The 14,585-nt window shown below is 32.1% G+C and overlaps 3 protein-coding genes across 3 annotated transcripts in view; 1 reads left to right on the forward strand and 2 right to left on the reverse strand.

Moving 5' to 3' along the window:
* LOC107031182 (chloride channel protein CLC-d) overlaps window positions 1–3,514 on the forward strand; it is a 14,296-nt gene extending 10,782 nt beyond the window's left edge. The window contains exons 15-23 of the mRNA XM_015232458.2: window positions 220–355; window positions 433–564; window positions 1,064–1,141; window positions 1,224–1,279; window positions 1,399–1,485; window positions 1,574–1,730; window positions 1,950–2,051; window positions 2,268–2,314; window positions 3,058–3,514. Of these exons, the coding sequence (XP_015087944.1) occupies window positions 220–355; window positions 433–564; window positions 1,064–1,141; window positions 1,224–1,279; window positions 1,399–1,485; window positions 1,574–1,730; window positions 1,950–2,051; window positions 2,268–2,314; window positions 3,058–3,133 (871 nt within the window). The 3' untranslated portion in view covers window positions 3,134–3,514. The remainder of the gene's footprint in view (window positions 1–219; window positions 356–432; window positions 565–1,063; window positions 1,142–1,223; window positions 1,280–1,398; window positions 1,486–1,573; window positions 1,731–1,949; window positions 2,052–2,267; window positions 2,315–3,057) is intronic.
* Window positions 3,515–3,667: 153 nt separating this feature from the next.
* LOC107031183 (mavicyanin) lies at window positions 3,668–5,392 on the reverse strand. Its single transcript, XM_015232459.2, has 2 exons — window positions 5,086–5,392; window positions 3,668–4,216 (listed from the first exon to the last, which is right to left on the reverse strand). Exons 1-2 carry the CDS (start codon window positions 5,270–5,272, stop codon window positions 3,852–3,854), a joined length of 552 nt encoding a protein of 183 aa, XP_015087945.1. The 5' UTR covers window positions 5,273–5,392; the 3' UTR covers window positions 3,668–3,851.
* Window positions 5,393–7,194: 1,802 nt separating this feature from the next.
* On the reverse strand, window positions 7,195–13,586 carry LOC107031184 (sugar transport protein 13). The gene is made up of 5 exons (XM_015232460.2): window positions 13,340–13,586; window positions 12,380–12,702; window positions 10,613–10,737; window positions 9,038–9,329; window positions 7,195–8,205 (listed from the first exon to the last, which is right to left on the reverse strand). Exons 1-5 carry the CDS (start codon window positions 13,473–13,475, stop codon window positions 7,510–7,512), a joined length of 1,572 nt encoding a protein of 523 aa, XP_015087946.1. The 5' UTR covers window positions 13,476–13,586; the 3' UTR covers window positions 7,195–7,509.
* Window positions 13,587–14,585: the final 999 nt, after the last annotated feature.

The following is a 14,585-nucleotide window of genomic DNA, read 5'->3' on the forward strand; positions in this document are numbered from 1 at the left end:
CCCCCCCCCCCCCACCCCCAAAGAGAAGGCTAGTAGGTGTTTAAAATATTTTATCTTACGTTATCAAAGAAAAAAAAGATGTTCAAAATTTTTTTAGCTATTCCACTCATTACTTTAAGGATTTAGATTCGATATTCTGTTTTTTTTTCACACGACTCTGTACTCCTTTCTCTTCACTCACCTCTAAAGTCTACTAAGCTTCTTTTGTTGAAATTATAGGTATGCTCTTCTAGGTGCTGCATCTTTTCTTGGAGGCTCTATGCGTATGACTGTATCTCTCTGTGTCATCATGGTGGAGATTACAAACAACTTAAAGCTTTTACCTCTAATAATGCTGGTTCTTCTCATCTCAAAGGTGCGCTTTGATACTGGCTTACGATTCTCTCCGGCTATTTTTTGATTCACATAGGACTAAGGGTTACCCATGTGTAGGCTGTTGGTGATGCTTTTAATGAAGGATTATATGAAGAGCAGGCTAGATTAAGGGCAATTCCATTACTTGAATCTAGACCAAAGTATCAAATGCGCTATATGACGGCAAAAGAGGCATGTGGGAGTCAAAATGTAAGAATTTCTTCAGTGCCCTTGTCATGTTCTGCTCCAACTAGCAGAGGCTTGTTTCCTTCTTGTTCAGAATCACATTTTTTCAGAATTGAGCTAAACGACAACTAGTGGTTTCTTTACGTTTTTCTACTTGGAGTTAGTAAACTAGCATTTCTGCTAAAAGCAAGTGAAGCAGCAGCTCTGTATTGCAACAATTTCATGATATTTCAAGAATGAACTCTACTTTTATGCAGCACCATCTGATTTGACCATGACTAGTACCTTAATGTTAAAAAGAAGCAGAAATTTACTAGAATTCATAGAGTCCCTCTAAGATTAGAAGAGGGTTATATTTTGTATTTTTTGCTCACTTGTACCGAATCCCAGCACTACCTTTGGGGGTTTTATGAATACAATTATTACCATTTCAAAAAAGAAAAATCTCTTCTGACCCACACCTGTGCAGTTTCTGCGCAAATTCTAGCTCACTAATCACACCCCTGAATCCTGCATCTTTTAGGTTGTATACTTCCCTCGGGTTGTGAAGGTTTCAGATATAGTTTCTATTTTGAGGAGCAATGACCACAACGGGTTCCCTGTAAGTTAAACTTTGTCCCTGTGCTTTGTTCAATGCAAGCTATCTGCATGTTGGATCATTCTTCTGACTCATTTATTTTTAGGTTGTTGACCACTCAAGAAGTGGGGAGACACTTGTCATTGGACTTATACTAAGAAGGTGAGAGATAGTAATGATCTTTTCTGATATTGATGGCCTTATTTGGAGATAAGATATTTCTAATGCCAGAAATTAGTAGACTTAAACAAAATATTTATTCAATCTTCTTGTTTATGCAGTCATTTATTGGTACTTTTACAATCAAAAGTTGATTTTCAGCATAGCCCTTTACCCTGTGATTCAAGAGGTGATCTTTTGCCAATCAGGTAAACTCAGTTTAACTATTACAGCAGATCACTTATTGGTGCTTCTTTGTCCACTACGTGAAAAATTTACAGATACTGTATTTCTCAGGCACAACCTTAGTGAATTTGTGAAACCCGTTTCTAGTAAAGGGATATCTCTCCGTGATATCCATTTCACACCAGATGATCTAGAGATGTACATTGATCTTGCCCCATTTTTAAACCCATCTCCGTATGTAGTCCCAGAAGACATGTCATTAACAAAGGTAACATTGTAACTTATTCTAATTCTTGCTCCTTCGTTCATTTGCAAGGAGTAATTTTGTCAATGCTTGCATAGAATTGAAGACAACATGACAAAAGTAGGCTTAATTGTTGTCTTAAGGTTGAAAACAAGAATTCATTCCTACACATGCCCGTGAGATTAAGTTTAGCCATGGTAACATCAGATAATAAAAAAAATTATTATTCTGTTTCTGCTACAGGTATATAATCTTTTTCGCCAACTAGGACTGAGGCACTTACTTGTTGTTCCACGTCCTGCTCGTGTTATTGGCATGATCACTCGAAAAGATCTGATACTTGAGGTACCTTTGCTAGACCACCTATCTTCATTTATATTTGATGTTGTGATTTTTCAGTTCAATCCATGCATCTATACTAAGTCTGTTATTAAGGGTAGAGGGGTGGATCCATACTCCCTCGAGTTTCGAACCTGTGGACCAACTGGGGATTTCTCAGCTAGCTATTTGAAAAAAGTGGTTTTTTTAATTGCTGTTGATAGTCTGTACATTATAATGCAGGATAATGATGATCCAACGGCTGTAGAACTCCAATCAACTAGTGTAAGGTCTCTTTCTTTATTCATACTGATGGCCATCTATCTTGTTTTGATTTGCTTAAAAAATATTCTGTTTCAATTATGTAGATGTGCGCCTAATTTTTCCCCAGCATCCAGTGACAGCTGCTACACAATTACCTAAAATGTCTAATCATACTCTGATTTCTCAGAAATGAAAAAAAAATGTCTGGCAGCTGGTCTGGACGCCATACAACATCATACTCAGCGTAGTCCCGCAAGTGGGGTCTGGGGAGGGTAGTGTGTATGCAGTCTTACCCCTACCTTGTGAAGGTAGAGAGGTTGTTTCTAAAGGACCCTCAGCCCAAGTAACACATGAAAAAACAGTATAAAAAGGAAATACAGTAGTGAAGAAGCAATGTTGAAAATAATGGAGAAAAGAACAGTAACTCGCAAATAATATGATAACCTTAGCAAACGGTAATAAAAACGAAGTACTTCAAAAAAAACAAAGAACAAGGTAGTTGGAGAGTGTAATCATATAAAGCCATTGTGCATTTCAACTTTATAGCAGATTGGTGAACTCCATTGCACTCTCTTCACTTGTAAGAAGGTTGTTGTCATTGCAACTCACCTGTTGCATTGCCTGTGCATTCTTGTATTGTTCTGTCGTGCTAAACTTACCGAATAAATGGAAAAAAGGAGTCATTATTCTATCAAATCAATAAATGGCTGGTCCTGTATTTACTCCTATAAATCGAAAAACTTACATGACATTTTTGTTTGTTATTCAGAGGTACACAATCTAACCATAGAGTGATCAAGAGGAAAGGAGATGCACAACAGCCGCTTCTTGATGGTCTTCTTTAAAGTAGAATCCCAGCGATGCACTGCTGTTTCTGCAGTGAAAAGTAACCTTCAGCGTCCCCTCTCAAGATTTGGTGGCAGTAGATCGCACTTCATAATCTATCGTCATTAGATTCCAGGAAATGTATAGTGTATTTATTTCCCCTTGAGAGTCATGGGGTTATTATAGCAATCAGTTCAATTTTTATTTTAGTTTTTGTATTTCTTGCCAATGGTGTATGAGAAATTAGTTGAAAAGCTGTGCTCCTTTTCATGGAGCAATAGTTGGAAAAAAGTTGACATTGCTACACATATTCTTAGAATTCTGAACCTCTTGCAGCTGAGGCTCTCTCTGTGTGTCACATTTATTGTCCATTGAAGGAATTTAAATGTCTTTTGACCAAACTTATGAGTAGTAATGAGTTAAAAGACAATCTTTTTTACATCTTTTAATTTTGAAACATATTTACACATGCCACACTACATATACAGTGTTTATGTGTGTGTACAAACATTAAAATTTTGTTTGTTTGTCAAACTCTGTGCACAATCAATGTTGTTGTAAATGCTTTTCATTAAGGATAAAATGATGAGTACAAAAAGGAAATGATATGAAACAAAAAATAGTCTTATACAAGTTTTGTATTGCCACATGACAAAACTGACAGAAAATTGTCTTACAATTATTACATTTCTGTAAAAACAAGAGAAATGAGTGTACTAAAAGACTATTGTCCCCTCCTCAAGCAAAACTGACAAGAAGAACTAAAGCAACAGCCAAAACAACACCAGTTTTGCTAGGAAGCCAATAAGAAGCATGACTAGGAGAAGGTGCAGGCACTGCTACAGCAGGGATGTGACTCAACGACGAAGGAGATTGAGATGGAGACACAGATGATGAGACGCGAAGAACATTGATATCGACTTTCTGTCCTGCTTGGCAATGACCAGGTACACCACAAAGGAAGAAATGATGGCCATGAGCAGTTATGGTAATAGAGTCTTTCCCAGTTGTGTGTGTTGCAATAGGAGCAGATGCATTGCAAGATTGGTACTCAGCATGTGTTACTTGCATCACATTGTGGAATTGTGGGCTGTACTGGAAAACTGTCACGAAAAAATAGTCTTTAACTTCTATACATCATATATTTAAAACAAACTTTTATTTACCGTCAGTCAGATTATTTAAAAGATAACTATAGAGAATCGCACACAGAAAAACAAAATGACCAATATTAGGGGTGTTAGTGGGGGGCTTTCAAATTTGAATAATGAAAGCGTGCAAGTGCAACACTCAAATGAATTGAATAGTGATAGGTGTGCATTAAGTGGAAAAGCTATTACACCTAAAAAAAAACAAATGCAACTTGATATGTATCTTTTTCATTTAAATTCAATGTCAAGATTTAAAAATCGAAAATATTTTAAAAATAATTTGATACATAAAACATCCCACGTTAGCAGAGATAAAAAAAAAAACAATCACCAACATAGACGGTCCACCTTAATGCAATCACTATTGCTTCAAGACTACCTTTCCTATTGTGTGGAATAGGCTAACTTTGAGCAGTGCATGTGTCATGTGTGCCTAAAACCTAAAATTTTCAGGCTACAATAAAGATAAAGCAATTATTAAGCAGAGCATGTGTGTCTAAAATCTTTTAAAAAATCATATTTTTATGTAATTTAGGGTGTATAGTGGCAAGCACAAGGGACTGATTCTTGTTAATGAGGTTCCCTAAAGTCAAAACAAATACTAATTGTTTCAATTTCTTTCGTCCTTAATCATAAACGAAAAAATTTTGGTAAATGTCTCATACTCAACTAAACAAGGAATTTTAAGTTTTCACAAAAGAGGACCACAAATTTTGGTAAAGATTAATCAAAAGTTTCAAACTTTATCCTCCTAATAACAATTAGAGCACATAAATCACCAAGAATTTTGATAAGAAGAGAAAAAAGTTTCATGTTTTTACCAATAACATCACCAAGTTGAAATGTTTTGGTAGCAGCCCATTGTTTGTAATCAACATTACCAATAGTTGTCCAACCAGCTGATTCTCCAACTTTATAAACAACACCAAAACAAAGTTGCATAAAACAAGCCAAAATCAAGAAAAGCAAAGTCATTTTAGGTATGTTTTCAAGAATACAAAAGGCCATATGGATAGATAGATAGGTAATAAAAATTTGACTTTTTTTGGTTTTCTTGAGTAGTTATTATTTTTAGAAGAGGAGAGAAGTGAAGAGTTTGAGTGTGATCTAGCAGTTATATATATCTTGAAGAATTTAGGACTAAGGATTTTTTCTTTTAGAAAATTAAATTTGTGCTGTTTATGATAATGATGTGTCTCTTTAATTAAAGCACCACTACAGTACTAAGAGGCAGTCGTCATGCCTTGTCAAGATTACCCAAAAAGAACAAATAAAAGAAGAATAAAGGAAGTGGTCCTCATCGTGACTAGAAAAGTTTTAAGTATCGAATTCACACGCACACTTGATGAATGAAGAACACAAGAACTTTAGAGAGAAAGAGATGAGAGATCTAGAGAGAGAAAGAGAGAAATCAATATTTCGTGGTAACACCCGTAAGTAAACTTTCACGGCCCTGGCAACCTCACCGCGGAGGTTAAACCGCGTGAACATTAATATATGACAGTACATCAAATATTAATCAGGCTCCACAACCTAACAAAAAGGTCATGTGTAACACCTAGTGACGTATTTTAAAGTCGTGCAGAGACCTAGTAACATATTTTAAAATCGTACGGAGACCTAGGTTCAAAATAGCAGGTTCGAGACAAACTTCAACGCTAAGACTAGGTAAAAGTCTCATATCGACAGATAAAACACAGAGAAATGTTTAGATATATAAGTTAGTATAGACATTTTCCACTAGTAATGCGTTTTAAAGTCATATAGATCTGACTCAAAATGAACAATATCACTAACGGACTGAGCCGTTACAACATGTATTTATAAGTTAGAATCAATAAATTATATTTCTAAAGCAAAATAGAATTTAATTATGTATACATAAAAAAAACCTTTTTTAAAAAATTTGTATAAAGTATCTTACGTTTCACATAAATGAAGAAATATAATAATATAGGTGGACAGACTCCCTTAAAGCAAATATAAGTGGTTGATTTTCAAGGTTATACGAAGATAATTTTATTGTTGGATTATTTTGTTGAAAGCAACGTGGGTACATAGAATAAACATTTATGTATAGTTGGCAGTTGGGAGAAATACAGTTGGAAGACTTGAAAGGAAAGGATGTTTGGGTATATTGGGTGGATAGTTAGAATCATACCACACAAATTAAAGTATATATATGTTGTTTTTTTAGTTTATAGGTCAAATTTATTTGTTTGGTATGAACATCAACAAACTTTATTAATGGAGGTAATGATGTATGTCTAGATGAAGAGTAAAGCCTTCAAGTTTGGTCCAAGTACGAGCTACAAAGTTATCATAGAGAATTAATTAGTAAATAAAAATATTCATACGTAGTGGCGGAGCTAAGTCGCGTAAGGGATTCATCCGAATTGTGTAGATGAAGTGTTTCTCTTTTTAATAAGTTTTATATAGCGTGAATTTAAATTAATCAGAATGAAACGATCATCTAGTTATTCACATTTATTGTCCGTTTAAAGACTAAATGAAAATAAATTTGTGCTATAGACCGAAGAAATAAAGGCTATATCACATAAGCATGGCAGCTGGAGCCCAAATAAATTGGTGGACCATAGCTAAATCTTCCAAAATAAACATATATTTCATGGATATAACAGATATACATGATATACAGGACATAAATGGATATACAGAAAAGATATACACAATATATATATAATATCGTCCTTCGTACATATCAAGTTTAATTTTTTTTTCCCCATGGATAACAATCCTTTTGATTTTTGACCTTGAAATTTATATATAAGAAGTTAAGCAATAGTCAAAAAGTTCAAGATCAGTTGAGCGTAATTTTTTTCATTTTTGTGTCTCAATACTCAACATGCAAACCTCTATTGGGCCTTATCATATAACTAGACACCTTGTCATACATACAGAACAAGAAATTAAACATATCAAAGTGCTTTCCCAAAATGAATTATACCAAATCTCTAATATACATAGGCTATATGGTTACATAAATTATCACCATATTGCATCTCTTACACTTTGACTAAACAATTTCTACTACATTGAAGGATATAAAGGAGGAAAACAAGCAGTAAAAAAATCCAAATTCACACCTATTTCGTGAGAAACTCTTATCGATATCACTAGACAGTAAACTCTGATCTCTCTCTTGCATGTTTGACTTATTTCTACGCATCTTTACTATGATAAAATCAACGTAAAACACCGCTAATATTCTTTTATTTTTTATTTTACAACCGAGAAGTGGGATCATATCCGTTAGCATGTCCATTCTTTTTAATAATATCAACATCATCTTCATCCACCATAAACCTCTTCCACAACCAATGTTGCTTCCACACCCTCTCCGTCATCTCCTCAATAGGAACATTCTTCGTCTCAGGCAACAAGAAGAAAACGAACAACGACATCACAAAAATCCACCCCGAGAAGAACAAGAATATCCCATACTTGAGATGACAAAGCATTGAGAGAAATGCTTGTGCCATAACAAACGTGAAAAGCAAGTTAACACACACTGTTACACTTTGACCAGCTGAACGAGTTTCCAAAGGGAACGTCTCGCTAGGAATTAACCATCCAAGTGGGCCCCACGACCACGCGAAAGCCGATACATATGTACAGATCATAACTACTACGAAGATTCCCCAACCATGGCTAAGGTTGTCTGAATGATCAGTAACTTTGATACCTAGGATTATAGCGATTATAATTTGAGATAGTAACATTTGGACCCCAGCTTCTAGGAGGAGGACTCGTCGTCCGAGCTTGTCAACGGAGTAGACTGAGACAACGGTGGAGAGAACGTTGACTGCTCCGGTGATGACAGCTGAGTAAAGAGCTGCGCTGTTTCCAAACCCTAGGGTTGAAAATAAAACAGGTGCGTAGAACATAATAGCGTTGATTCCTGTAAATTGTTGGAATATCTGTTGCAAAAGAAAAAAAAAGAATTATGTATTATGTGACATTACGTAATAACATATAATATAACAACAATAACAATATATATCCAGTGAAATCCCACAAGTGAGGTCTGGGAGGTTAGAATGTACATAGACTTTACTACTACCTAATGGAGATAGAAAGACTGTTTTTTAAATACCCTCGACTCGAGTATGACAAATTATGGTATAAAGAAGAAGACAATGAAGAGAAATAGAAACAGGAAAACGTGTAAAAATAGCAAAAGCAACAATAAATCATGTGGTAATCTAAATGTCATATGCAACATACTATGGTAGATTTTTTTTTGGAACCCCAGGATAACCAGCAGTCGCTACAATCTCTCCACAACCTCGGTGAGCACTTTGTGCGCATTGAGTAACCCCCCAATGTGTAATAGTCTGCAAGCCCCACAGGGGATGTAAACCGCACTAGGCAAGCTTTATGAGACAGGCTCGACTCAGAAGGCATCAAAGGGGAAGATTGATCCCGGATCATCCATGTGGATAACCACCCTCCAAACCAACTGAGTCATTCCGAAGGACTATGGTAGATTATTATTAACAAATACTTGATAAAACATGACAAAATCAAGAACTATAATACTACAACTATCTACTATATATCCTATACAATATCATACATTACATTATAAAACAATACGTAACTACGTTGTAAACAATGTATATAGGACACATGCATGTTAGCTACTACGAACCTATCTTCCTTTATTTTATTAGTGTGACCCAAGAAATAAGGCAGAATTCATACTTCAAAACAAAGCATTAATAAGTCAAAATATAATATAAAACTGACCTGGAGGGCAACAGAGATGATTAATTGAGGTCTATTTTTACGTTGGAGTAAATTTCTGAAAGGGTGTTTGACTTGTTTAGCAACACGACTAGCCTCAACAAGTTCCAAGAATTCAGGTTCAATGTTGTCGGTACCTCTGATTTTTCGAAGTACTTCTTTGCCTTCTTCTAAGTAACCTCTTTCAATCAAACTGTTTGGGGTCTCAACAACAAGTAATGCACCCAAAGTCAACAATACTGCTGGAAATCCAGCTAACCCTAATGATAATCTCCATCCCCATCCTCCACTAATCCTGCATTATCATCAATTTCAAAATTTTAATTAATTAATTAGTAATCAATGAAAGGAGTTATTCTAGCTATACCATGAAATTTTTATTACTATGTTTTACACTTTTACTTTATCTATTTTGATTTATTTGTCTGAGTTTGACTGTATGAAATATTTTTAAATATAATGAAGATTTTTGAATATTGTAATTTTAAACTAAAGATTTGCGTGATATATCAAAATATTCTTTGAATATTATAAACATATCATGTGAAAACGTAAAAAGTTATTATATACGGAAAGTGACATTCTTTTTTTAAACCGAATTAAAAAAAATTGAAGCATGCATTTGTTGATATTTTAATCTTTTAATGGTCCACTCTTGTTTGATAGACAATTCAAACAAACAAAAAAAAACTTGCATTTATTAGGAGAAATTTTTGCCAATATACACTTTTTTTTAGAATTTTTAACCAAACTAAGCCATTATATAAAACAATTTACCAAAGTAATACATTTTTCTAAAATTTTACAAAACTAGTATAAACGTATTTCACGGTAACGTTTTAGGGTATATTTTATTTTTAAAAAACTAACAGCATTAGGTTGATATACGTTACTGTAAGTAGCGTTTTACTCCTAAAACGTTATTTTCAGTGACGTTTTACTCCTAAAACGTTACTATGATGAAACGTTTTAGGAGTAAAACGTTACTGTGAGTAACGTATATCAATCTGACGCCATCAACTTTTAAAAAATAAAATATATCCTAAAACGTTACTGTGGAATACGTTTATACTAGTTTTGTAAAATTTTAGAAAAACATATTATTTTGATGAATGATTTTATATAATGGCTTAGTTTGGTTAAACATCCCTTTTTTTTATTTAGCACAAAAGTGTATAGTAGTAGTACTGGGGTAGTTGAAAAGAAATAATTCTAGTCAAGTGGATGAAACAAAAATAATAAAGACAAGTACACAAAATATCACACGAGAGTAAATGAAGTGTCAAAATCAGACCCTTTAAAAAATAAATCTATTTTAAAATGAACAAAATTAAAAATAAAGAGTCGTTAATCAAAGGCTCCAAATTTTCAACCATTTGGACTACTCGTGCATTTTTTTAGACAAAAAAAAATCAAATTAATGACGTTAACTTTTATTTGGTAGGACATGGTGGGTACGTACTCACTAATATATAGAGCCAAAAAGCTTGACTAAAAATAAGTTACACCTTATATATATTTCAATATCAATAAATATCGAATGTGAATAAATTTTATCGAAGAGGAGGAGAAACTTACTTGGCTGTTCCGTAGTTGACGAGATTGGCAAAAAGAATACCAATAGTTACGTTAAGTTGGAACAAAATGTTAAGTCCTCCACGAATTCTTGTAGGTGCTATTTCTGATAAAAATAATGGAACAGCCTGAAAAAAATCATACACATAAAGTTTTAATTTTGAGAAATATAGAAAAGTACAAAATTTATTTAATGTTTCATAGTGTTAAAAAATAAATAAAAGCCAAAAATTACTTAAATAAAATATTGAAAGAGAGCTTTCTCGTATATTCTCCATATTGTAAAAAAGAGATTTTTTTTTTCTTCACGTGTGACTTGCAAATCCTTTTTAATTATTTTTATCACATTATTAAGAGGACGCTCATGTGGGACATGTTAATTAACCTTTTTAAGGTTTTATCCAAACTACGGTTATTGCAATATCTTCCTTTTTTTATTTGCTTTTAATTTTTAGATAACGAAATGGATAAGATAAAAATAAATGCATTAGTATATTTTGTTCTTTCGAACTATATCATATTGAATCATAAAAATATCTAAAACATTATGTACGTCTTATCTTCAAAAATTTATTAACTTAAAAATGAATTAACCGATCCTGCTCAAGCTATCGTGTCAAAAATATTAAACTTAACTACTTATATATATCAATTAAAAGGAAATTAAGGTAATAGACATCTATTAAAAAAAAAAGTGATAGGAAAAGAATAAATTTAGTAGTAATTAAAATCAAAGGAATTAGCTTTGCAAAGTGGGAAAGTTACAAGGAAGCTGCCTATGGAGGACTTTTCTGGATAAAGACAAACCTTTCAATCTCCACCTAAACTTTATTTTATTTTTTTCTTATAAAGTATGATTCTATTAAGAGTCTAACTCACATGTGTAATACCAACAAAGTCCATGACAAAAATTATTTAATAAAGCAAGAATACAAAAAAAAAATAGTTTGAAAAAAGGTAAGTGAGATTTGGACTTCAAGAATTATATATACATCCGCTTTTTTAATTTTTTTTCTTAATTATAAAATAAAAAATATTTATTTATTTTTTAACAATTTTTTTATAAATTAAAATATGATAAACAAATTAAAACGTCACTATACTAATGATAGATTTTTTTCACCTACCACGTCTCCCATTTTCCACAACATGGTCACCGTGGTCTATGGCCGACCACAACTTCCGATTATGACCCAAAATAATTAATTAAAAATTAGATATTCTTAAGAAGAAGAATAATAATTATATTATTTTTATTCCTTTCTCAACATTTAATATTTTTAAAAAATATCTAATTTAACCAGAATATATAGTACTTAAAAAGATATATACCACTTATCATATAATCTTTAATAAATAGTACTACTCTATTTATTTACTACTTGTCTAATACCCAAAAAAAAATAAGGGATAGTTTTCTAAGAGAGATAAAAAATTATTTTAAAAAAAAAATTAGTATTACTATACAAAAATCGTGAAATACATTAAGATTTTCCTAAGAATTAATATAAAAATTTATCGAAAACTTCCAAAATAATCCCCATATAATTGCTCTTTTCTTGGCGTGGCCCTTGCACATGCAATGAAAATTGAATATAATTACATTAGTCTATTAGCCTCTTTATTTTATTTTGTATTTTGAACTATTAACTTTATATCACTCATCCCTTATTGTGGGTTAAGTGGATTAAATTAAATTTTATATCGAGATGTTTTATTTATTTTCAAAAACGTATTTTATTATAGCAGTCAAAAAATATTCAGACGAACCTGATTGGCGAAACCAACGCCACAACCAAGGAGAATTCTTCCAATAATAAGCATAGCTAAATCTTGAGCAGCAGCATTTAGTACAACTCCAATAATGAAAAAACAACCGGCGATTAACATAGTTAATCTCCGGCCAAGTTTTCTTGTAGTATAAGAAGCAAAAAACGTCGCCGTTAAACCGGCTAGGTATAACGATGAAGTAAATAATTGTAACCCTTGATTATCGTATTTACAGTAATTACTGTCTAAACCTGGCTCTTTTGTTCTCTTATAAACTGTTGGAAAGAATTTTTTTAAAAATGGATCCATTGATGTAACACCACCTGTATTTTTCAAAAAAAAAAACATTACTTATCGAATTATTTTAATAAATTAATTCACTATACTGAATATATTATTGTTGTTTGTTAGTCAATTTTTTATTATAAATCCATTTATTTATTTGTTTTTCAGTTTCCAGAGAATTGGGAAAATTCCACTTGGACGGAAAAGTTTAAATTTCCTTTTTTTCTCTTAGTACGAAAAAAGGTATTTTTCTAAAAGCAATAACGCAAAGAAAAAGATTCAACTTTGGTCAGCATTAATTAAACCCATAAGGGTAAAAACGAAAAACAAAATAGCTTTTAAAAAAAATTTAAACGGATATATTCAAATTTACATTATATATAAAAAAAAAATTTATTTATGTATGTACATATTGAATTTCTTTATTTTATATTTTGAATTCACTTACTAAGAATCTTGATTCCGATATTGTTTATATAGCACAGTGTTTTATTTATCCTCTATCTAGTAGATTCACAAACAAATTAAAAACTTTTAAGATCCATACGAAGCTAAAAAGTGTTCAAAGATTTTGTTACGTTCATGATCATCATCAATTATCATATTATAAAGATAGCGACTAAAAATGGGTTTATTAAAATGAAAAGCATTAGAATAAAAATATAAGTTAATTACCAGAAACTCCAACATCATAACCAAACATGAGTCCTCCGGTAGCAGCCATAATACAAGATATGATAACAATTGGTGTGATTTTAGCCTCGAAATGCGTGCCTCCGTTACCGGAGGTCGAAAATCCTCCACCGGCCATCGTGTTACTAAGTTTTCCGGCTTCAAATGTGGTAGTTAAATTAACAATAAGAAGATGATATGTTTTTATATAAGAAAATAAAGTGTAATGAAAGAGTTGATATTTTTTGTGTGATGAAATTATGGGGCTATATATAGAGTAATGGGAAACAAAAAAAAAGGGGAATTAACAAAGATGGAACCCCACGCCACTAAGTAGCTTTACACGTGGAATATAAATTGAGTTGACTATATTAGTTTGTGAATATTTATTAAAATATATAGTAGTAAAAGTTTCTTTGCTAGACGGCTGTGTACTAGTCAACTCTAAACGTTTGTTAGTTTTTTAGAAAATAATGTTCACATAACGTACACATATGGTTGGCCCGACTATTGGATTTTGGGATATTATAAATGTTCGAAATGGATGAGATTTATTTATCTTTTATCAGATGTTTAGTTTTATTGAAATACTGTTTAAAATTGTTGTAATTTTATGTGAAAAGAAATATAAGTTGTCGAATCATCTAAGTTTATCAATCTTTCGAATTGGATAGGCATCATCAACCTTGCATATATGATTTTATGACTTTTTATAGACGTGTGTTTTTGATAAACAGTTATCCGTGAGGTGGCCTAGCTAATTTTGAGTTATTGGGCTTACGAATGGAGAAACTCCTGATAAGAAGCATTTTCCCCTTTTAATTAATTTTATGCTACTAATAAATCTGGATTAGTCAAATGACGGTAAATTTTTTCTTTTTAAGAAAATTGGGTAGGAAAAGAAGAAAAGAGGAGAAGAGTGTAAAGTGGAAATTGAACCCTCACCTGTCACCAACAAAATGAAATTATTTAGATGTGAGTTGTCAATATTAATTTCATGTTCATAGTAAATTTTGAATAACAAATGATTATATATAAATAAAAAAATTGAGAGAACAAATTTTGGTAAAATATTGATGTGTGTTTAAGAAAAGTAGTTGCCTTTAGAGTTAAAGAATACTAAAAGCAAAAATACACTTTTCGTAAAACATTAATATTTGAATATTTAAAAAAAAAAGATTAAACAAGTGGATAATTAGGTTATCCTGTCGTGTAGCACAAATTGTACGTTATTTAATAAATCTAATGC

The sequence above is a fragment of the Solanum pennellii genome, chromosome 9, assembly GCF_001406875.1.
Source record: "Solanum pennellii chromosome 9, SPENNV200".
NCBI classification, from domain to species: Eukaryota; Viridiplantae; Streptophyta; class Magnoliopsida; order Solanales; family Solanaceae; genus Solanum; species Solanum pennellii.

Coding starts and splice junctions, on each gene's coding strand:
- LOC107031183 (XM_015232459.2), bottom strand. CDS start 5,272: ATGGCCTTTTGTATTCTTGAAAACATACCTAAAATGACTTTGCTTTTC. Junction 4,217..5,085: donor TCAACTTGGTGATGTTATTG/GTAAAAACATGA, acceptor TTTTCGTGACAG/TTTTCCAGTACAGCCCACAA.
- LOC107031184 (XM_015232460.2), bottom strand. CDS start 13,475: ATGGCCGGTGGAGGATTTTCGACCTCCGGTAACGGAGGCACGCATTTC. Junction 10,738..12,379: donor GCGTTGGTTTCGCCAATCAG/GTTCGTCTGAAT, acceptor GATTTTTTTCAG/GCTGTTCCATTATTTTTATC. Junction 9,330..10,612: donor GTCAACTACGGAACAGCCAA/GTAAGTTTCTCC, acceptor ATGATAATGCAG/GATTAGTGGAGGATGGGGAT.